The sequence below is a fragment of the Nothobranchius furzeri genome, chromosome 2 (genome assembly GCF_043380555.1).
Source record: "Nothobranchius furzeri strain GRZ-AD chromosome 2, NfurGRZ-RIMD1, whole genome shotgun sequence".
Lineage (NCBI taxonomy): Eukaryota > Metazoa > Chordata > Actinopteri > Cyprinodontiformes > Nothobranchiidae > Nothobranchius > Nothobranchius furzeri.
The window spans coordinates 7,706,404-7,728,943 of NC_091742.1; the positions used below are offsets into that span (position 1 = coordinate 7,706,404).

Consider the following 22,540-nt stretch of genomic DNA (forward strand, 5'->3'; position numbering starts at 1 on the left):
TTCTTTAGTGGCTAATCATTTTTTGGCAGCGAGTCGATTTATGGCACAACACCGGCGCTGTTGGCCAACCAATATATCGGTCTACCCCTACTTCAAAAAATTTGAAGCTGATAAAATAGTATGTGTTATTACTCTCCAGTGAAACTTTGTGACATTTTCTTACCAGACTGTGGACTCCACAGACATACATCTATGTCTATGGTGGACTCAGCTAAACGAGTGATTTTGTGTTTGAACCAAACGGGGAATAACAAAAGCCAAACCTGGCAACCCGCCTCTGCTCTCTGACGCTCTTTAGTTTGTTGTGCAGTGCGCATCTGGACGTTGCCATCACTAGCGGCTAAATGTGGAGCTAGCTGGCAAGTCGTCAGATTTAGCGGTGGATTATTCAGTTATTGGGTCATTAAACTTCTTTCTGAGACTTCTATCGCACTTTTGAGATGTCGCTGAGCAGCAAACGCGTTTAGTTGTGTCGCGGTGACGTGACATTTACTCACACCAGAGACTGGAGCTATTCCTTTAGCAGTCTGAAGTCTTGAGAAGCTGTAGAGGAGCGGTGGGGCTGCTGAAACGGTACCGAGTTAGCACCAGAGCTAGCCAGTAGGAGGCTAACCGGTAAAATTGACACTTTTAGTTGATAAACCTTCGTCCGTGAGCGTTGCTACACACAGCGGTAGTTTGTAGCTGCTAGCCTCGGAAAGAAACCAAGGACTTAGCAGCGCCTCGAAGCAAACAAAGATTTTAAGCTAGCAGGACTTTTAAAAAGCTGCTGGGTTTGGTCTGTTCCGGTGGGAGTCTGGTAAACTGGAGCTGTCATCGGCATATTTAGCGTTTTTAACAGGTAAGTAAAATCTTGTAAATGTTTTAATCTGACTTTAAAAGTCGCTCTTTTGTTTTCTGTTGAAGCCATAGACTTAACGCTAACCTCTGGCATCCGACTCCAGATGACTTTGCCAAAAACATCCCAGATGTAATAACGTTATTAGGAACATTTTAAATGCGTAATGTTTATGGTAACGTAAACTCACACCTCTAGAGAGTGTGTTGGTAGTCTAAAGGGGAGTGTGTGTGTGTCACGCAGCAGGCTGCTGGGCCTGACAGCTGAGATGTCTGAGGGAGAGAGCAAGCAGGCCCCGGACAGCGGTCAGGAGGCGAAGCCGGAGTCCGCCGCGGCTGCACCCGCAGTGTCGTCCGTGTCTCCCCCGGTTTCCACGGTGAGCCAGCCTCCTGCCACGATAGCCACGGAGGATGACGAAGAGGAGAGCGAGGATGAGTCCGAGATTTTAGAGGAAAGTCCGTGTGGACGCTGGCAGAAACGGAGAGAAGAGGTAAGGAAGCGAGATCAGACACTTTTAATGACAGATCCATTCAAGTGTTAAGAAAGTAGTTTTTAGCGTGTAAACAAAGCAAATATCCCAGCCATTGCATTAAAGTTATGCAATCTTATCTGATTTATTTTGTTTTAAATGCATTAAATGAGCAAAGGTGGAAAAATACTGCTTCACTTGTGGGTGCTGCTTTCTAGAGTTTGTCATTGAGCATTTCTGCAACTGTCAACAAGCTTTTGATCTTTTTGTTATGAAAGAAAAGAAAACCTTTTGCAAACATAGCAACTAGTTTAATTCTGATATCTGAAAGCCGTTCCTACATGCCCGGGCCAGGTTTGGCAGACTTGGGTTGCTTGAAGCAACATTTGTTTTATTTTGGCAGCGAGACAAGATTCTAAGGTGATCATCCAAATTTGAGTTCAAATAAGAACATACCTACAGACGACTCCACGGGGGGTTTGCAGATTTAGTTTCAGCTGCAGGAAAGCTGGAAACCGCAACCTAGTGATAAATAGTTTTTCCTCCAATTTCTTTTTAATGATTTTTTTCTTCCTATCTAAAGGTGAATCAGCGCAACGTGCCTGGGATCGATAATGCTTACTTAGCCATGGACACGGAGGAGGGAGTGGAGGTGGTGTGGAATGAGGTCATGTTCTCCGAGAGGAAGAACTTCAAACTACAGGAGGTAAGAGGTTTCTCGGCTAAGGATTCGCTTCTCGTCCTGTTTTCTCTCTCTGGAAGTCTGCTGGCCTTCAAGGCTGTTGCTGTCAACAATGTTCAAATTGTAAAAAAAAAAAAGCTTCAAAAACTGTTATTTGAAGAATATATAAAATATAAAATGCAGATATTGCATTTTATGTTTTTTCTCCTTGCACACAAGTCAAAAAATTTTTTTACGACAGTCTTTTTTTTTTTTTTTTGGCAAATGAGACTAAATGAGATTTTTGCTGTTTGCAGGAAAAAGTGAAAGCTGTGTTCGACAACTTAATCCAGCTGGAACATTTGAACATCGTGAAGTTCCACAAGTACTGGGCAGATGTCAAAGAAAACCGAGCCAGGGTATGAAATCCTCATCCTTCATTTTTATTTATTTAATTACAAATATTTGACGATTAAGACCATTCAGTCACTCGTTCTGTTTGTCGTTTATTTAGGTCATCTTCATCACGGAGTACATGTCTTCTGGAAGCCTCAAACAGTTTCTGAAAAAAACAAAGAAAAACCACAAAACCATGAATGAAAAGGTCTGAACAGACTGAGATGTGTTTACTAACTCAGTTTAAAAAAAATAATTTGTCATCTGTTTGGGTTTTGACAGGCGTGGAAACGCTGGTGCACACAGATCCTGTCTGCTCTCAGGTTAGCTTAACGTCACGGTTTCACTCTGTTAGCTTTAGGTGTCTTTACCCTCTAAAAGTGTGAGAAGTTTGTGTTTTAAGTCCTTAAACCAGTTTATTCTGTCGTCTCCAGTTACTTGCACTCCTGTGAGCCTCCCATCATCCACGGCAACCTCACCTGTGACACCATCTTCATCCAGCACAACGGCCTCATCAAGATCGGCTCAGGTGGGATTCAAATGGGGTTTTTCTGCCACTCTGACGTGTTTTTGTTTAAAAAGTTATAGATATTGTTGATATCGTCCTGAATGGCCTCTGTTTGGAGAAGTTTCAGGATTTTGCTTCATTTACAAGCGTAAATAGCAGCAGCAAAATGCAGCCTTTTCTGGGGTTTGGATTCAGATTATAAAATAATGGTGCATTAAATGTTGTTAAAGTTAGGACATTAGAGCTATTTGAAGACCACAGTAATGTGCTTTGGTCTTTCGTTTGAACAATTTGTTAGCTAATCTGTCCTGTAGGACGTAAAAGCTATTTCTGCAAACAGAGGCTGTTTAGAAAACCAGTTAAGTGGGTAAAATGTTAATTATTTTTTGACTTTTACAAATAAACACCTGAAATCACAGGTTTCATGATAAAAGGTTATTCGGTGTCACTCCCGCTAATATCTTTTCCCTTTTCCTCGCCCAGTTGCTCCCGACACCATCAATAATCACGTGAAAACCTGTCGGGAAGAGCAGAAGTGTCTTCACTTTTTTGCTCCAGAATATGGAGGTAAGTGGATTTGACGTTCCCGCGTCTGATCCGCTGTTTTTTGTGGCTCTAATTAGCTTTTCTTTGCTTCCAGCTGTTGCCAACGTCACCACTGCCGTGGATATTTATTCCTTTGGAATGTGCGCCTTAGAGGTGAGAGGGGCCTCAGCAAATACTCAGACCCATTCTGTTGCCTCCATTTGGAAATGAACGACTTTTGCAGAAAATAAATGTCCTTTTTACCCTTCTGGTTCTGAACCGTTCTAACTCCATTCTTTCAGATGGCTGTGTTGGAAATCCAGAGTAACGGAGATTCATCCTACGTGTCCCAGGAAGCCATAAACAGTGCCATCCAGTCCCTAGAAGACCCTTTGCAACGGGTGAGTGACAAATACGCGGAGTGGCTGCTGCTCAAGAGCAGAAGTTGAGTTTGTAATTTTAATTTTCTTCTCCTGTTTTAGGAATTCATCCAGAAGTGTCTGGAGGTGGATCCCAGCAAGCGTCCCACAGCCAAGGAGCTGCTGTTTCACCCGGCGCTGTTCGAGGTGCCCTTACTCAAGCTGCTGGCTGCACACTGCATCGTCAGCCACCAGCGTGAGTCAGCACACACACACACACACACACACACACACACACACACACATAGACGCACTGTGTTGTGTGTACCAACACTGCCTTTTGGTGTCATGCTGTGTGCCAACTGTAACAGTTTTCTTTTTTGTGGTTTTGTGAGCAGACATGATTCCAGAAAACGCTTTAGAGGAGATGACTAAGAACATGGACCCTAATTTGGTCATTGTCGAGGCCAAGGAGGGGGTCCAGATGAAGTAAGTGAGCGTTCTGAGAGCAGTTTTTCATAATTAAAGCTGTGAGAGCAGACATTTGTGGGTATTTTATTGTTTTTCTTTGTTCTTCAGGCTGTCCCAGTTCCCTGCTCTGGAGCTGGACAAGTTTCTGGAAGATGTGAGGTAAAACCGATTCTCTGGATGAGTTTTCACCTCGTCCCGTGACGGCATGCTGATTGTTGTGCTGCGCATTCAGGAACGGGATCTATCCTCTGACGGCGTTCGGGATGCCCCGCCCACAACAACCTCAGCAGGAGGCTGTGAAGTCGCCCGTCGTCCCCCCCTCGGTGAAAACTCCGACTCCTGAACCTGCTGAGCTCGAGACGAGGAAGGTAAGAGCTCAGACTGAGAGTTAAAGGTTAGAAGTGATGTAAGACGGGATGATATCGCTCTCACTCGTTTACCGACAGGTTCTGCAGATGCAGTGTAACATCGAGCCTGTCGACGAGGGCTCAAAGCACCACGTGAGCTTTAATTACAGCCTTTGCTTTCCCCCGCCGACGTTCCTTTATTTAACTATTCGCGTTCTTTCTTTCAGCTGACGTTGTTGTTGAAGCTTGAGGATAAACTGAACAGACACTTGAGCTGTGATTTGTTACCAAGTAAGCATCCTGATGAAGGTTCACCCTCCTGTCACGCTTCAGTTGTTTTCATGGTGTTCTCTATTACAGACGAGAATGTGCAGGCGCTGGCGGTGGAGCTCGTGCAGCTGGGATTTATTAGTGAAGTAAGCGGAGTTTAACAGTGAAGAAGCTGCAGTAAGACCACAGCTGATGGTTTCATTTCACGCTTCTCGTCCGTTTCTTTCAGGGCGATCAGAATCGTCTGGCGTCCGTTCTCGAAGAGGCCTTCTCCAGGTTCTACAACCGGAACGGTTCCCTCAACCCGGTGACGGTTTCCTCCTAGCCGAGGACTCGCCGGGCCTTCTGTCAGCCCGCCTCCCCCTCTACAGCAGGACTAGCTCTTTTGCTCCATGTCTGAGTCGCGGGAAAGCTTTGCAGGACAGAGGAGGAAGCTTCGGTCTGATTACAGATCAGCAGCGTCTTCAAGTAACTTCTGATGGGAAAGGCTGCCACTGAGTGGCTGTCGCTTTCTCTCCTTTTTCTTTTTTCTCACACAGCCATCTGCTTCTCTTTTAAAAGAGGAAATTCTAGTTGCAACTTCATGGAAAATACAAGTGTTTAGACTGTTTGGCTTGTTTCTTTCATCTCTTCTGCTGTGGAAGAAGAAAGCAAAGCCAAACAGGTGGTGTTGGTATTTTCCTCATGTCAGTGTTGAAGTTGTATTTTAAACCTTTTTACTTAAAACGTGTCCGATAGAGTCGTGTCTCTGCCTGTCGTCCCAACAGAATGAAGTGTGTGTGTTACGGTGTTGTGTGGTTACGACTGGGTCTTTTTAACGTTCTCCTGAGCAGCGAGGGAGGCGTCTTCTGACCTTGGATCTGTTTAGGAAGCAAAGAAAACAAAACCAGTATCAGTTTTCCTTTAAATTCTCTTAATTTTGAGAAACTCACAAAATACTCAGTTGCGTCATGATCTGATGAGCTTAAAAATATTTAAAAGTTATTTATTTGTCCAACATGCTTCACTTCCAGCACCAAAGCTGGTCATTGATTGTATGCTTTTTACTCGCTGTTACTTTCCATAAAATACAAACCTGTGGTCCAATTGCTGTGAGTAGAAGATAGCAGCACGTCAGTCAGCGCCCGCTCTGAAACCTTTCACTGCTGTCATTTTTACGCTCGGGATGTTGGTTCGACGGATGTTTGTCTTTCTGTGGATGATCATCAACCGGGTTTGATGATCTCGTGCATCCTGTGTCTAAATGGAAACCTGTGCATGGAATAAACTGGCTTCTGGAGTTGGTTCTGCTCTCTTATTTATGATTGAACTTAATCTGTCACAGAGTTAAGCGTAGATTGTGTGGCACTTTAGGAGATGCCTGATGCAACGCCGTTCTGGGTCAGATGACACCTGTCTGATAACTGTTGGAGGATCTCTGCTCGTTTGCACGGTTTTACACTTTTCTACATCCTGTCGGAAGCGTCCAGCTTGTGCGGCATGTGCGCACCGGCTGGAGTAACGTAGGCGATTGGGAAAGGGGTAACTACCTCCTGCTGGGGTCTGTAGATACGAGTGTGGGATTGCCTGGCATCCTGGGAACCATCTACATCAGGGCTATTCAATTCCGGGCCTCGAGGGCCGATATCCAGCACGTTTTAGTGGTTTCTCTGATCCAACACTTGATTCAGTGGTTGAATCACATGTGCAGCAGCTCATCAGGCTCTGCAGAAGCCTGTTAATCACCTACTAATTGAAATCAGGTGTGTTGAAGCAAAACCTGCTTGATACCAGCCCTCGAGGCCCAGAATGGAATAGCCCTGGTCTACATGATATTCTGGATACAACTCCGTTTCCACAACCTTTCTTCATTTCTCAATATGAAAAAATAAAGCCAAATCAGCAGCACCTGATGTTTCGACAAGCTAACAGCTAGGCTCAACAGCTGGTTGTTTCTAAAACAAATGCAATCTCATCTGAAAACATTTAGGCGGTAAGACACAAAAATGTGTTAACAAAACTGCTCAACTCTTTACAAGAAGTATGTGTGAAAGCTGAGTGGACGTAGTGTGACGTCATTGGCAGGCGCAGGACTCGAGCATATCTGGCACCTATCATCTGTCTCCAACCGACCAGGGGCACGGTGAGGGTCGGACAAAATGGAAACTGAAGTACTTGCTAAACATTTTAGAAAATTTATTGGAGTAAAAGTAAAAAGTAGGCCTTTAAGAAAACTACTCAAGTACAGATACAGGAACTTTGTATATCTTAGGTGTGTTCTTGCTGTGTCGTATCTCTAATTTACAGTGGCCCAGAAGGGTCATCAAATTACAAAAGCCACAACACAACAAAGTAATTTATCTTCAAAACAACATACTTCAACACTGTTAACTGAACAACGTTTTAATTACTCTTCCACTCAAACTCCCGTTACCGTATTTGTTTGTTGTGGTGCTTCTTCTTTCTCTTCGTCAACAATGTGGCGCGTTACCGCCAACTACTGGTTCTGGTTTTAGCAGAACTTCCGTTGTAGTTTTTCTTGTGTTGTGTTGTGGGTTTTGTTGTGTTGTGGCTTTTTTAATTTAATGACCCTTCTGGGCCACCGTACTAATTCCATGCTGTAGTTCTTTTTTAAAACACAGAGCAGTTTTGTTTACCTGTTTTCCCGTTACGTTTCAGCAGGAAAAGGGGTAAACAAAACTGCTCTGTGTTTTAAAAAAGAACTACAGCAAGGAACTTTGTACTTAAGTACAGTAACTAAGTACTTGTACTTCCATTGCACTGCTGCCTGGAGGCCAATGGCTGTTTGTTGAACATGTTTTGTCTCCAATCTCAAAAATAGGATCAAAATGTTACCAACCGCCAGGGGTGGACTGGCCTATCTGGCATTCTGGCACTGTCCCGGTGGGCTGCTTAGCCAAGTGAGCTGCTTGCCCAGCTTGGGCCGACACTACTCCACAGTTGGTGATCTGCAGAACATTAGCTACATGGTAAGCTGAAGCTGACAGAGTTTTTCCAGGTGTTTTTAGCAAGAAAAACGCAATAGAGCGATGATGTCCCGCTGATCTCTGCCCGTGGAGAATGAGCTCATCTGGAAGGCCAGGGCTCCCGGTCGCAGCGGTCTGGCCCTGCTTGTAATTTAACAGTCCCAGTCCATATTAGATCTCACATTCGGCCTAGAGACGAGTCCGCGGGCGGTAACACCCCTCACCCCCACCGCTCTCCTGATGGGGAGGGCCGACATGAGGGCCGACGATTTGTAAAAATGCCAGGGCCGAATTTTGGTCCCAGTCCACCCCTGCCAACCGCTAACACTTTAGCATCAAATGAGTATTTTAGCAGAAATGTTATCAAAAGTGCTAAAGCTAGCGGCTGCTGGTGCTGTTTGCAATCAGCCATAGATAATCACATAATACAAAACGGATTGGTGTAAATTTATATAATTAGCATTAATATTAACTAGTATGATGTCTAGTGAGACCGATATTTCCTCAGGCATTCTACAAATCCTGTTGGCTAATTTTTTTAATTATAGGGGTAGAGCGATATATCGGTCATCTGATATATTGAGCCAATATTTACCATTTTTTTTAATATAATTGCCATTGGCTGATTTACCTCCTAATTAAAGCCAATTTAAAGTCAGACAAATTCTTGGGCAGCCTGGTGTTGCTGCAGAATTTCATTTAAATGAATATTTAAGTTCCTGAATAACATTGTGTTGAATGCAAAAAAATATTTTCAACCAAAATTTCTTTTTATCAGTTTTAAATATTTAATACTTGGTCTGATTTTTGTGTGTAGATGTCTGATTTTAACACGGAGAAGGTCACAAAGTTAAACTCAGTGTTCAGAAACTGTTTCAGCTTCAGAAATTTTGAGGATCGACTGATATTATCAGTGGAGTTTTAGCGCGCAGATAATGAGGGGGGGAAACCCCTAAATCAGCTTATCAGACCTTATTGGTCTACCCTTAATTATACCTTCTCTTTCTGAGACTTAAACAAACATGCAGACACACAAATCAGACAAAATTCAATAGTTTAATTAAATAATTCATACAAAACCCCATCCTTGTGTATCAGAAGCGTGACCTCTAACCTCAGAGCATCAGTGTTTGTAAAACATTTTGAACAAATAATTCAAACGGTAGCCCTTGGACAAGTGTATTCATGTACATAAATAAATCCACGTGTGCTCGGACGGCGGTCGAATAAAACACATTTCATGCCGACAAACTGTCGTAGAAAAAGACGGCAGTAAAAGAGAAGAACAGCAAGACTAAAAAATAGTTTTTATATAAAACACTTTAAGAAACACGCTCTAAATAAAAAGCTACCAAAACGACCACGGCTCGTTTGAGTGGTTTTCGGCGGCGTGGGGATTTTCTATTCTGTACATTTGTGTGTAAAAAAAACTACAAAAACCGTACATAGCACTTCAAACACGTTACTGTTTCACATTAAATTCATGTTTCACTTCCCAGTTTGAAAGTATTGTATTTAGGCACATTAATTAAATCCGTGAGCCACGTCAGTTCACCTGTTCTCAAGCCGCTCCGCTCCAGTTACTGCACCTCATCAGTTCTCAAGACTGCCGCCAGGACGCTTCAAACAAAGCTGACATCTGTTCTGTAGAAATATTCCAACTCATACAAGTCTCTTTCCCAAAACACGGATTATTTTTAGATTAAAATAAAAATAGGAAATTAAATAAACTCAATAAATCCACAAGTTCTGTCTGAATTTCAGCACAATCCAAATATTTTTCTATTTACAATCGAGACAAGCTGACAAACATTTCGTTTCACACTTGCCTTAAAAATGTTTAATAGTTACATTTATGCTCCCAGAAATGGGTATAAATAACTGTGGACATTTTTTTAATAAATCCAATAAGGAAATTCATATTTAAAAAAACACCAACAAGTTTAAATTCACTTCCTTTGGAATACCGGATTATTCTGTATTCTTATAGATTTCCATCTCTTTATAATTGAGACACATTTCACAATAGAATTGAAGACGAAACACCGAAAACGGTCGTGGTTAAGAATCTCAAACGAGAATATTTCTGATGTTTACACCCGAGTGGCGCAGCTTGTAAACAGTAAAATTAATTATGGCTAAGTTCCGTTTAGCTGCTCTGGTTCCACTGAGCTCGTCGTCACTATTAGAAAATAGCCGCCAACTGTGAACAATTTTTTTTTAATTATCTTTTTTTTTCTGAATATTTTTGTCAATATTGCTGCAGAAATAAAAACTAATTCAAATAAAGGGTTGAATTGCTCCAGTTATTGAACAACACTTAAACCACGTAAAGTGGTTCCTTTCCCTTTTTTTTTAAAGAATTCCAATATTTTACTAATACAGATTTTCATTTTTTGCACACAAGACAAAAATATTGAGGACCAGCTTGTCTAAGCAAACAAGATCTGAATCTGCTGTTGTGTGTCATTATGTTCAAAGCGCCGCCTTATGCAGCTCTGCATATTAAATACCTTGTCCCCCCGCCCCCCCGAGTGAGACTCTTGGGAGTTTTGATACAAACAGGAACTATAAAGATGGTTTTCAAGTTAGCACCAACAGTGCAGAGACGAAGGCATTGGACTTGTGGAGGCTCGGACTGTTCCTGCTCGTGTCTTCATGGTGTTGTTTAGCTCTGGTCCTGACGAGGAGAGCTGCGGATGCATTGAAGCTCCAGATCATCCTTTTATTTCTTCAGACACTGGTACATGAGTGCCCTCGGATTCAGCATGTAGCGCTCCGAGTTCAGGAACTTGGTGAGATACTGAGGAACCTGCGGCCGTGGAGCCACGTAGGACACACCAGGACTGACCGCCATCACCTCTGCGATTTTCTGCTTCATCTCACGGATCTCCCTGTCCTGCTTCTTTACTTTATCTGTTGGGCAGGTGAAGAAATATGAGAATAGCCAGCAACTTGAGTAGGAAATGAAATAAAACACTATTTCCATGCTGTAATATATTATTTTTAGGGGTGGGACTTGATTAAAAATGTATCCAGTTCATCCAAGGCTTTGTAATTAATAACATTAACTGTTCGTGGCAATTTGCACCTAGGCAGTTTTTAAATAAAACATGATGTCAGTGGGGTACAGGTAACATACCCACACTTTAATGAGCATATTTCTGTAACCACAAGGTCTATTTTATTACGTTGGACTCATTATAAAAGGTAGCCATTGTGGGATTTATTGGGATGTGTAAATATTAGTAATTGTGTTATTGATGAAGTATAAATGAACATCGTAAATGTTTACGAAACTGACCACTAGGTGGCAGCAGAGCACCGCTGATATAGATGGGACCAGTTTGGCTCCCTGGAAGAACGAAAAAATGAACGCAAGTCAACTTGGCTAAAAACACTATTTTCTAACTCCGCTTGTTTTGTGCCATGGATTCCACATGTGATCGTGAATTTTAAAGACACACTTTGATACCAAGAACGATCTTATTTTCAAATGGGAGGGAACAATATTTTAGATTTTGTGTGGAAACAAGTCCAGGACTACAAATGTGCTTCACGAAAGTGACTTCATCGAACCAGACGTGGAGAAAACTGAGGAAATGGCTGCAAGTTCAGCAAACTTCCCACAGGAGGAAAGAACCACCATAAATATGGTTATTTGGTAAATTGCAGCTACGCTAGAGGAGAGGAGATTATGTGGTGACGTCACATATGCGACATGCAGATTTCTAGCTTGTAGTCGTGCGAATTACGAACTTTTAAAAGCTAATAAATCTCAAAGTACGTGACTGGAGTGGTCGAAAAACCCATCATTACTTTTAATTAAAATTGCAGTACAACATATGTACGATCTAGGGATTAGAGCAAAGCGGATTAGAAAATAGCGTTTTTAGCCCCGTTGACTTGCATTCGTTGTTTTCGTTCTTCCGGGGACCCGTGGTGCGTAGAGGGTGAGTGCTGCATGTATGCTTGTCCCTCCTGCTGTTATAAAGTTCATATGAAAAAAAAAAAAAACTACTGCCTGCCTACTTTCTACCAACTAGAAAACAAAACAGTAAAAAAGTTGATTTTTGTTTCTCTTTTTTTCCCAAGAAGAGTGATTTATCATGACTGATTTAATTGTATGAAGATGAAGTTGTGTTTGGAGCACGTAAAGAAGGTTTGTATGGTCTTGTAGCCCAGGCTCTGCTGTTTTGTTAGAGGTGCAGCTTGACGATATTTATTGATATATATGGAATCAAATGTGATGCTAAACCTTTCCGGGCCCCAACTGGGGGTGCTCAGGCTCACAGGGGTCAAATTTAAATGTGTTATTTTATTTTTATTAATTAATTGTAAATAACGAGTTAAATTCCCACCTCTAATTATTTTATTATGTACTTTAAATCTATAAGTGCTGCAGCGCACACACACGCGCACACACACACACACACACACACACACACACACACACACACACACACACACACACACACACATATACACACACACAAACTAAATGACTTAATGACTGCAGAACGGCCCGGTGAGTCATCTGGCTGCTGTTGCATTCATGACTTATGACACATATTTGTAGAAAAGTGACACTAATAGCTGGCTCTGACAAACAAAATGAACAAAACAAAGGGCAAAGCTTTGGAAATGGTGCAAATGTTTGAGCGAAACATGGTTTAATTAACAAATCTTCACAAGACAGCAGGTGGTGCTGATGTCAAGCAGAATAAAATACATGAAAAAGGCTCCAATACAAAAATCTGAAGATATTTACAGTGAAAAACTCCCAAACTAGATTAGTAGCAAATGATTGTTGTTTACTTCAGTGTTATTTGTCCCTAATGGGGAGACTGATTCACATGAATCTGAATTTAAAAACATTACTAATTACTAAACAGTTACTAATTTTCTAGTGGTCATTTTAAATAAATAATCTGGTGGATTTTTATGGTTTTGAACAAAGCAAAGCTAATGTGTAATGCACCATTTTGACCACATGGTGGTGGTGTTGCAGCTAAACCTGGAATTGCATGAAACTAGGTGATTTGAATCTGTTAAACGAGGTTAAATATCCAACCTTGAGCGATTTCCAGCTGCCTGCGAGCGTCTCCCAGAGCTGAGAAAAGGTCCAACTTGATCCGAGTCTCGGCGCTCAGGTTGTACTCCAGATGCTGAGCCTTCTCCTGCATGGCTGATAAGGTGGACAGCAACATGTCTGTCTCTTTCTCCACACAGCGGTACTTTCCCAAAGCCTGAGTTCAAAAACACATCAGTGATGAGGAGAAACATAAAAAAAATATCAAAGTCCTCCTGCTGAGGACACCTGAGGGACTCTCCTTTGGTTTCCCAAGCTTCTTTTTCATGAATAAAGTATTTGATGAATTTGCTCAGGCAACCAATGCACCATATACACATTAAAACAAAGATATTAGATTATTTTAACATTTTTTGTTAAGGTGTCCTGAAGCAGAAGCAGTGCAATGTTGTCCTGACAGACTTGGTCCAAGCATGCATACATGGAGAAAAATGGCGCTAGCATGAGATCAAATACCACATGATATGACGGCGCACACACCTGATGCCACACAGAAACCACCATTCAATAATACTGCACACTGATGGGATGACAAAGTGCAATATGTTGACCGCAGGCCAAAATAAAACACAAAACACACTAAATGTCCTTGAGGAAAACCCCATTCAGATCAAATTTCAAGACAAAAAAACAACAAATTAAAACAGGAAAAAGTTGATTATGACCAAACTCAGGACGACGGAGCACTAAAACCACGTCAGACTCACAAACACTTAAAAAAAACTCACAATTTCATTCCCAAGTAGAGTAAAAAAAGATACCTCAATCTCTCTCTCTAGATCTACCACACGACTCTCTTTCACTTGATACTCCAGCTGTAGTTGTTTGTACTCTGTTTCTAGATCTTTAACTCTTTTCCTTAACATTTGGGTTTCACAGTGTTCCTGCCTGGTGTAGGAGACGGAGAGAACATGAAGGGGGCGGGGCTTCATCAGGTTACAGAAATAAATCATTTAAATAACAATATTGGATTCATAAATCATTTTAATAATAAATGAGAAAAGGTTATTTTTCAGAGATACTTTCATAAGATGCTTTAAAAAAACTGCCACAACATTATGACCACCCACTTTAAATGTCTATAGACACTTTGAATGTTATTGTTTACATCCGGGTAATAGCGCACATCCACAACGCTGGAGGGCAAAAGAGCCCTCTGTAGTTATCCAGAGCTGAATCTCCAAGAGTTAAGCTAACAAAGTCAAACCTAGAGATTTAGATATTGTTAGATCATTTAACACATTTTTGTGCAGATGATCAAAAAAGTACATCTCAAAGCTAACTTTGTTTAGCGCTAAGCTTCCACATCTGTTAGGGTTTTACCACAACAGTGGTCAGCAGAAGCTGGGGGTGGAATCTTGGGCGCGTGATGTCACGCGTAAAGGGGTGGATGGCTAGTAATATGCTTGCTTTTTTACCTCGCGTTGACGCAGGCAGCGGGCTGCATCTTGGTTCGCATACTTGCTGTTGCACTGCACGTAGTACTGGAGTATCCCACTAGGGGGCACCAGTAGAGAACTCAGAGTCCCGAGTTTGTAGTGTACAACCAAACAAACGAGGCTTCAATAGAAGAGATCAGTAACTAGTTAACAGACTAAAAGACAGCAGCTGTGTCGCAGAAAGACCTCTAAACCGGAGACGACGTGACAATGGCAAGTATCTTTCACTAGTTTTATCAACTCCCCCTACTGGTTACTCGCATATTGCAGCTTGTGAATGTATTGCGTTAAGTTCAGAGGACGTGCACAAACAATGTACTTTATTAAAAATACACAAATTACACGAGGCACCCTAACACGTGATTAAAAGCAAGTGTATTCCAGCCCAAAAGACACGACTTTCCACCGGACGCATAATCATTGCTTAATGTCTGTGAAGCGTAATACGCAGCTAATAGCTACCATTATAGTAAATGGGTGTGTTTCCACTAGACGCATCTAGAGGTGGGAAAATGATCGATTCTAAGATGCATCGCGATTCAGCCGTGCGTGATTCCGCATCGATGCAGCAACGTGACATAATGAGATTCTCTCCCTATGTCTATGTCGGGGATCGGCAACCGCGGCTCTGGAGCCGCATGCAGCTCTTCCATCCATCTGATGCGGCTCTCTGTGCTTGTAAAATAATGAATGGATATTTAAATAAAATGCTTTATATTTTACTGCATTAATTTTACATCTGTAAGCCAATTCTAAATGTAAAGATTGTCTGCGTAAACCTGAACAGTTCCAACCCGGTCTTACTGTGAGACCGGGTAGACGCGTCACGCTTGTGCGTCATCATATGCGTGTTCTGAGCTGACGAGGATGTGAGATTCTGGGATTCTCCTCAGCTCCTGGATGTGTCGCCACATTGGAGACAGGAACAAGTGCTATTCAGCCAAAGTTTCATAATCAGGGAGCATTTTCTAAGCGACAAGTCACGCTTCAGTCGGAGGAATCTTCCTGCATGCGCCCTGGTTCTGCGACGTGCTCCAAGCCCCTCTCCACATCTTCAGCTCACTGTGCGCCGTACGTACGCGCTGACAGCGAGCTGCGCTGAGCTCCGTGTCCAGCTCAGAAGGGAATCAAGTGATTTAGCTACATCTGCGATGTGCGAAACGAATAAAGTGTCAGTTCGTCTGCATGCGTCGGGGTCTTTCTATTCTTTCTCCGTCAAAATAAATAGTCAAAAACGGGAACTATCCAGTCAACACAACACAAGCCCTGCTTTTAAGTGTTTTGTTTTCTTGTGAAAATAGATATAATTTAACTTGATTAACACCAGAGCCAGGCGCACTGCGCCATTATCTCCGTCACTGTAAATGAGGGAAAAACAAAATGATCGGATCCTTTTCTGACCTCCCCCACCTACAAAGTTTAATTACAACAATCAAATGTGACAGAGCCTGGATTTGTATTCTGAACAGTCTAAACATGTTTTAAAAGAAACGTATGACAAAAGTGGCACCTGCTCAGTAAAACCACCAACAGGGTGAAAAATATCAAAATATTGTAGCAGAGACAGGCTACAACTTCTGGATCCACTTTATATAAATTGTTTTATTGATTATCTTCTTATGAAAGATAACTTTGACGTACACGAGCGACCGGTACCGGCTGCTGTCTGAGGGTAGGCCCCGCCCACAACGCCGCGGCTGCTGCAGGGTTTTCTTTACTGTGGGAAACGGGTAATAATGCCTCTTTGATGGGAACAGGTTGCCGACCCCTGGTCTATGTCTATGCGAGGACAATAAAATTTTGAGGTATTACTTCTGGGGGCAGAGTTGCAATGACATGCGCACTGCGTTGTCCTAGAAGCAATTGGACAGGGATACAGGGCCAACATTACCAGTAATCAAAGATGTACCCGTTACATTTAAATCGGATGTCTGGGCTAATTTCTGTTTTGGGATCCTGGATGTGAAAGAATCACTTAACACAGTCTTTGTTTACTATTTTTAAGTTCAGTAATATTCTATCTTAAAGCTGCTCTACCGAAAACATTATTTCTTGAATTATTTAAGTAATTATAGGCAGCACACTTTAAACATTATTGCTCACTATAGTGAATAGATGAATGTTCTGTTTTTCAGGGATTTCGAAATCAAAAAGAAATTGAAAACTATTCTACTGCTTTTATTAAGTAATGAAAATTTTTGTGTGAAGAATCGTGATGCATTTCAGACTCAAATCGAATCGTTAGGCAGATAATCGGAATCGGATCGAATCGTGAGGCAGGTAGAGATGCACACCACTAGACGCATCCCAGAAGCGTATTGTCATGGTTTACTCTTCGGGTCTATTTTTAGCTGTTCAGATCAGGCCAGACAGGAAATCAAACACGGGAGCTTCCGGCAACTTTCAAAATAAAAGAAAGAAGCAGATTTTCTATCGTTTACTAAAAAATATGCTACATATGAATTCATGCGGCTGTCTTTCTCCTTGCCTGCTATTGCGTGAACTAGTGAAATCACGTGTGATTTTGGAATTCTCCTGTGATCTCGCAAGACCAGCTGCATGGGGCACATTCGCAGCCATCTGGAACGCTCCTGGCTGGAAGGGAATCATCGCTGAGGTTGCGCTGAACGCGTCCTGTACGTTACGCGTCCCGTGGAAAGCCCAGGTCACATCTGTGGCGTTAGCTGTGAGGGGGTCATAAAGCTGTGGCTCACTGCAGAGAATTAGAAGAGGAGATCCACACGACTCATCATGAGTATCTGAAGGTTAGAGCTAATAAAATCTGATAAATAACAATCCAGGTTTTGGTTGTTATCTGATGTGCAGCTTTTGATCTTTTTATGACACAAAAAAATGGCAAATGTGAAGTAAATGTGGCTTCAATTATATTAAAAGTAGTTAATGACTTTTGGAACTTGCTGCTTTATCAGCTCAAAGGCCGTCGGCGACCCCTGTACCCTCGGCTCCCTCCAGCCGTTGATCTCCTCCTCCAACTCACAGCAAGCAGAACTCAGTCTAATCAACCATTTGTCTGGCCGAACACTCTCCACAGCATCCAATCACACTCAGCAGGATCCAAACGCCTGAAAGCACCGACTCACTTCTGGAAAGCAGCGGGGCTTGGCAGGAGTGAGTTTACCTGCTTGTTAGACTCCGTGCCGCACTCGCCGCCTCCTCCTGTTTCTGAGCCTGAAGCTCGGCCAACTGCCTCTCAGCAGAGAGCCTGGCTTCTGCCTCTGCTCTGCTCTTCTTCTCCAGCATCACGCTGGTCTGCTTGTCCCGCTGCTTGGTTTTAGTCAAGCACAGAATCCTAAAACAGAACATTAAGATTGACTTTTTTCTGGCACGAGTTGCTTTTTTTGTGGGTTTATAAGTGGTGTTTGTAGATCTCTACAGAGAAGACTGAATCAAAATCACACACTTGCTCTGCAGCAGCATGTTGGACTGTCTGAGGAGGGACACCTCTGGCCTCAAGCTCCTCTCGCTGTTGGTCAGGTTACAGACGTGACTCCGCAGCTCCTGTTCGCTCTGCCTGCTCGCCTGCAGCTCGCTCCTCAGCCTCCGCAGCTCCACCTCCAGCCTGACACAAATAAGGCGTGGATTTTACCATCCCGCGGTCACCTCGGCTCATCCGCGCTGAGATCATCTGTAACTTACTTGCTCATCTGCTCAGCGTGGTGACTCTGAGCTGCTGTGGTGGTCTTGTCTGCCGCGTCCCTGTTGGGGCTGATTGTTTTCGAGCTCATCCTCGATTTCTTCTCAGTCCTTCCTGCAGGCGGCGAAGGAGTGTTTGTGTTGCATCTGCGGGCTTTAGGTGAGGAACTTTTCGCCGCCCGCAGGGTTTTGCTTCCCTGCTCCTCTTGAGGTAGTATTTCTGGGCTTGTGGATGATTCCGGACCTCCTTCCCCGCTGTGAAGCTGATCTTTGAGCTCAGCTGCGACTGGCTTGGCGAATAACGCCGGCCGCCGGTTCAAATCGGCCGATCTCGACTCGGCTGCTCGCTCCTCGGTGTGGATCTGGAGGCAGTCCACGCTGTGCACGTCATCGTGGGCCACCAGGGCGCCGTTCTGACACTGGTACTGACCCGAGTCGGGCTTGGCCTTCCATTTAGAGCCTGCAAAGAAAACGCTCTTATTTAAGTTTTTGAAAATTAACTGCAGCTGTATGCAACTCCTCTCTTTTAAAATTGGCTCTCAACTCAAATTTGCACATAAAACTTCATTAAACACAAAACAGTGCCTCCAGCTGTGAAAACATTTACAGAATGACTCCTCTGGCTCTGGGGAAACATCTGGAAACCTAAGGAATAATGAGAAAATGAGCTAGATGCGCTCAGAGGTTTATTCTGCACAATCTTTCAGGAAACAGAATGTAAAAAAGATAAATATTGGCAGGTCATTGGATCTGTCAATCACCGTGGGTCACATGGGAACTTAAACCAATAAGAATAAAGGAGTAAAGCCAGCAGGTAAATCAAGTTATCATCAAAAGCATACAGCAAATCCAGTTTTTTAACCATCTGTCTCCTAAAGATAAAAGTTTTCCTATTAATCCACAAGCTAATGCTATTATTTTTTGTGAGAACGGAACCCAAACAGCCGATTTCAAAGATGGCGGATGCCACAGCCGGTGTGTGGACTCACTGCTACTGCCGTCTGAGCTGGTCTTGGAGTAAACCTGCAGGCCCGGCGGCAGCGAGTGCTGCAGGAGGTGCACGTGAAAGTCGTTCTCACTGTGGACAGCTTTCTGCACGCGCAGCTTAAAAATGTTGGTGAAGTAGCAGGTGGCATCGAACCCCAGATAAACTACAGGATATCCGATACTGCAAAGGAAAACAGGAAGCAAACAGAGAAAGTCGCTGTCAGTTTGACAAATGCAGAATAATAACACTTAAGAGTTTTCACACCTCGCATAGCGCCTCAATCTTACTAACCATTAACCAAAACATGAGAAAAACATCTCATTGAATCCGTTCTTTCATCTAAACAAATGCATTTCATGTAAACGAGGATTTTAATTTGCAGAATATTGGAATTGAAGCGTGTGAAGTACCAGTGTGCAGCAAAAAGATGAGAGAGGTTGGGATGAGAGGTATTAAGATCTTTGAGTCGAAGCGAAGCCTCTGTGTACACAAGGAGGATCCACAGGGACACAGACGATATGCAGATGCCCTTTTCTGAGGAGGGAAACAGGATTTAGTGGCAGAAATGACAGGAAAACTCCCCAAACCCAGAATAAAAAACAGCAAAGTGAAGCTCGTTTTAAATTCTGGGCAAATGAAGCACTCACAATCAAAACTTATAGGACTCCTTGAATTAAAGAGAGGGAATATCTAGCTTGTTATTGACACAGATCAAAGGCATTAGCGAAACTGACCCCTAAATGCATGAAAATATCAATAAAGGTCAATAATATATGCAGGTTTTGAAGTTGCAAGCTCCAGAATTGCTGAAATCGTGTTATTCCTTTCATTAAAATGGTATTAAACCAACCTGTTACCCACTAAAATGCATACTTTGATGCATATATTTGGAAAAAAAATATTGAAAACAAAAAATTGCTAATTCTGTATTACAAAATGCGTAAAAATTACATTTTGCAACAATAACATCTAAATAAAAGGCATTATGGGAAACCTTTACATTATGACGTTGCATAACACAGCACTGCCATCAAAACAAAGTGTTTATTTGAATGCATGGTGGTGCATTTATGGTATGAAGGACGCCAAGCACATACGTACCTGTGTGCCAAATATAATTGAATAACACGTAGGTGCTCGCCACAAAAAAAAGCCAGTGCAACGGAACAAAGATTAAACAAAAGATGTCCAGCGTGAAGGCAGCGCAAACAAAAACAACACAGATCACCTGAAAACAAGCAAGAAACACGAAGAGGGTTTAGTTAAATACATTATTCATCATTCAGGAGAAAGTCATGGTGTCTTATGGCTGCACGGAACAGGCTGGGGTTTTCGTTATGAGGCCTGCTGCACGCAGCTGGAGTCCTCACCAGCCCGTGGCAGTGGAAAGTGGTGTACACACTCCTGAAGAAGAGCCAGCATGGCCATAAATACTCCAGTCGGAATTCGAGGATGAAATCTGCCAGCAGCACCAGCGTCCACATCGCCATAAACTTCAGGAAGGTGTACGCACTGCCAAGAGAGGAGGGATTCTTTTAAAACGGGTTTTACCAACATAAACCTCTGGGGTAAGGATGGATTCTAGTCGGGACGAATGGGAAGCTAGTTTATCAACAACAAAAGACTGGGAATAAAACATAAACTGAGCAGCTGCGTCTGTGAAAAATAAATAAAAATACAGTCTGTCCCTTTAAGTGGAGGTGTCAAACAAACACTGCCCCTGCATTCATTTTGTTAGGCTGCCACAAGCCAAACAGGAGCTGTGGTTTCCTCCTTTGTTCTGCTCATCCATACACTGCCATCACATCACCCCTTTGTTTGGTTACCATGGTGATATTTCATCTGGATGAGAGAGGGCGCACCACAGCAACCCAAATTACTTTATTTAAATAACTATATTTTAAATGATCCAAAACATATTTTTAAATTAACATGCATTTTATCCCAATATTACAACAAAACATTTGTGCAATAATTTGAATCTGGGGGGTTGAGACAGAAGAAAATAAAATTAACGGCATCTTATTTATTGTAGTTTAATGATAAGAAAGGTTTAATTTATTTTTCAGGACAAAAACAAGATCATTAAAGCCTCGTTTGTTTTTTCAATAACATCAAATCAGCTTTTTTATTTTTAATTACCATTTCAAATCTATTTCATTATGTAAATAATGTTCAAATGAAGACCATAAAAGAAGATAAATCTGCATAAATAGAATAAAACTTAGCTAAACACATTTATATTCAAATAAAATATAATCATGCTGAAAAGCTAAGTGAAAAGATGCACAATAAAATCGGGGCTTACTCTTCTGTTGTTCATCTTTTCTTGTCTGGAAGGTTTAAATTTCGTCTTAATTGTGGCAAAATCAGCTGATTTGTTGCAGAAAACGGGACGATCCTGTTATATTTCCTGTGTTTATATTATTGTGCAAACAAGGAAGCATGAGGAGGTTTAAATGCAGCTGTCTGGAAAAAAAACAATACAGGCCGACAAGCTCTTTTTCTGCCTTTCTGTAAACAATGTCGTCAGAAGTAACTCAGCGCTTTCCTATCCCCGCTCCCGCTAGCTACAGATGCTAATTTAAAGCTCCGGATTGACTCGATTAAAACGTGTAAGACGGATGAAGCGGTGGGGATGGGGAGGCAGACAGGTGAGCAGGATGACGACGGCTGAAATTCACACAAAGACAGGCACCACAACAAAAGCAGCAGCCGCCAGGCGCCGCGCTCGGTTACCTCTCAGACAGCTTCTCCGTGATTTTCATTTTTTTCATCTTCCGAAGCCTGTTCGCGTCCACATATCGTTTCTTCATCTTATGGCGTCTGCTCCCTCCGTGCTGGTGTCTTTACACCGCGGCAGCGACGGCGAGGAGCAACAAAAAGGAGAGAGTGATGAAAATAAATAAAACAAACCCTTTTCTCCCCTCCTTGTGGACGAAGATGCTCACTCCAGCCTCCAGCCTGTGATGAGAGCGCCGCGGCTCTGCGCATGCGCATTGCGGGTTGCACCTACAAGTGTTGATCACAGGAGGGGAGCAGATCAACACAATGAGCTCACACGGAGTTAAAAACGTGTAGCATTATTCATCAACACTCTAAATAAGACATGTTTTATCTTTATTTGAAGAAGAAAACAAAAATCCGGGTGAATTTTTTTTATGAAACTCAGAAATTACAATCAAAGAAGGCTGAAAGAATAAACATTAACAAACACAAAGGACCATAAATCTGCCATTTTAGCAAATATTGAGTTAAGTTTTGGTATTTTAGTTGATGAAGGTGATTCACAAAACATACTTCAAGCTCTACCTGACTGCATGAGCTCTTTGATTAAAAATGTATGTAGAGACTTAGCAATTTTGGCTAGCTTTTAGCACTCCCCTAGTGTTCAATTAGTAAAACCATAATGAAAATTTTCTCCTCTGTGTTCATTTTAACACCTTAATCCAGGACTATTCAATTCCAGGCCTCGAGGGCTGATATCCAGCACGTTTTAGTGGTTTTAGTGGTCCAAGACAATGGATTCAGAGATCGATTCACGTGTGCAGCAGCTC

At 42.4% G+C, this 22,540-nt stretch overlaps 2 protein-coding genes across 2 annotated transcripts; one reads left to right on the plus strand and one right to left on the minus strand.

Annotated features, from left to right (window-relative positions):
• The first annotated feature begins 290 nt into the window (after positions 1–290).
• On the plus strand, positions 291–6,127 carry nrbp1 (nuclear receptor binding protein 1). Its single transcript, XM_015947445.3, has 18 exons — positions 291–841; positions 1,082–1,328; positions 1,891–2,013; positions 2,286–2,387; positions 2,483–2,572; positions 2,647–2,687; positions 2,799–2,893; positions 3,356–3,439; positions 3,513–3,571; positions 3,700–3,798; positions 3,880–4,012; positions 4,155–4,245; positions 4,336–4,386; positions 4,460–4,595; positions 4,674–4,727; positions 4,802–4,865; positions 4,935–4,990; positions 5,074–6,127. The coding sequence occupies exons 2-18, from the start codon at positions 1,107–1,109 to the stop codon at positions 5,167–5,169; spliced, it is 1,596 nt and encodes a 531-aa protein (XP_015802931.3). The 5' UTR covers positions 291–841; positions 1,082–1,106; the 3' UTR covers positions 5,170–6,127.
• Positions 6,128–8,847: 2,720 nt separating this feature from the next.
• Positions 8,848–22,275, minus strand: si:dkey-12h9.6 (macoilin-1). Its single transcript, XM_015947446.3, has 11 exons — positions 21,723–22,275; positions 20,354–20,495; positions 20,085–20,211; positions 19,394–19,517; positions 18,985–19,163; positions 17,999–18,455; positions 17,763–17,921; positions 17,481–17,651; positions 13,664–13,790; positions 12,885–13,059; positions 8,848–10,726 (listed from the first exon to the last, which is right to left on the minus strand). The coding sequence occupies exons 1-11, from the start codon at positions 21,797–21,799 to the stop codon at positions 10,536–10,538; spliced, it is 1,929 nt and encodes a 642-aa protein (XP_015802932.3). The 5' UTR covers positions 21,800–22,275; the 3' UTR covers positions 8,848–10,535.
• Positions 22,276–22,540: the final 265 nt, after the last annotated feature.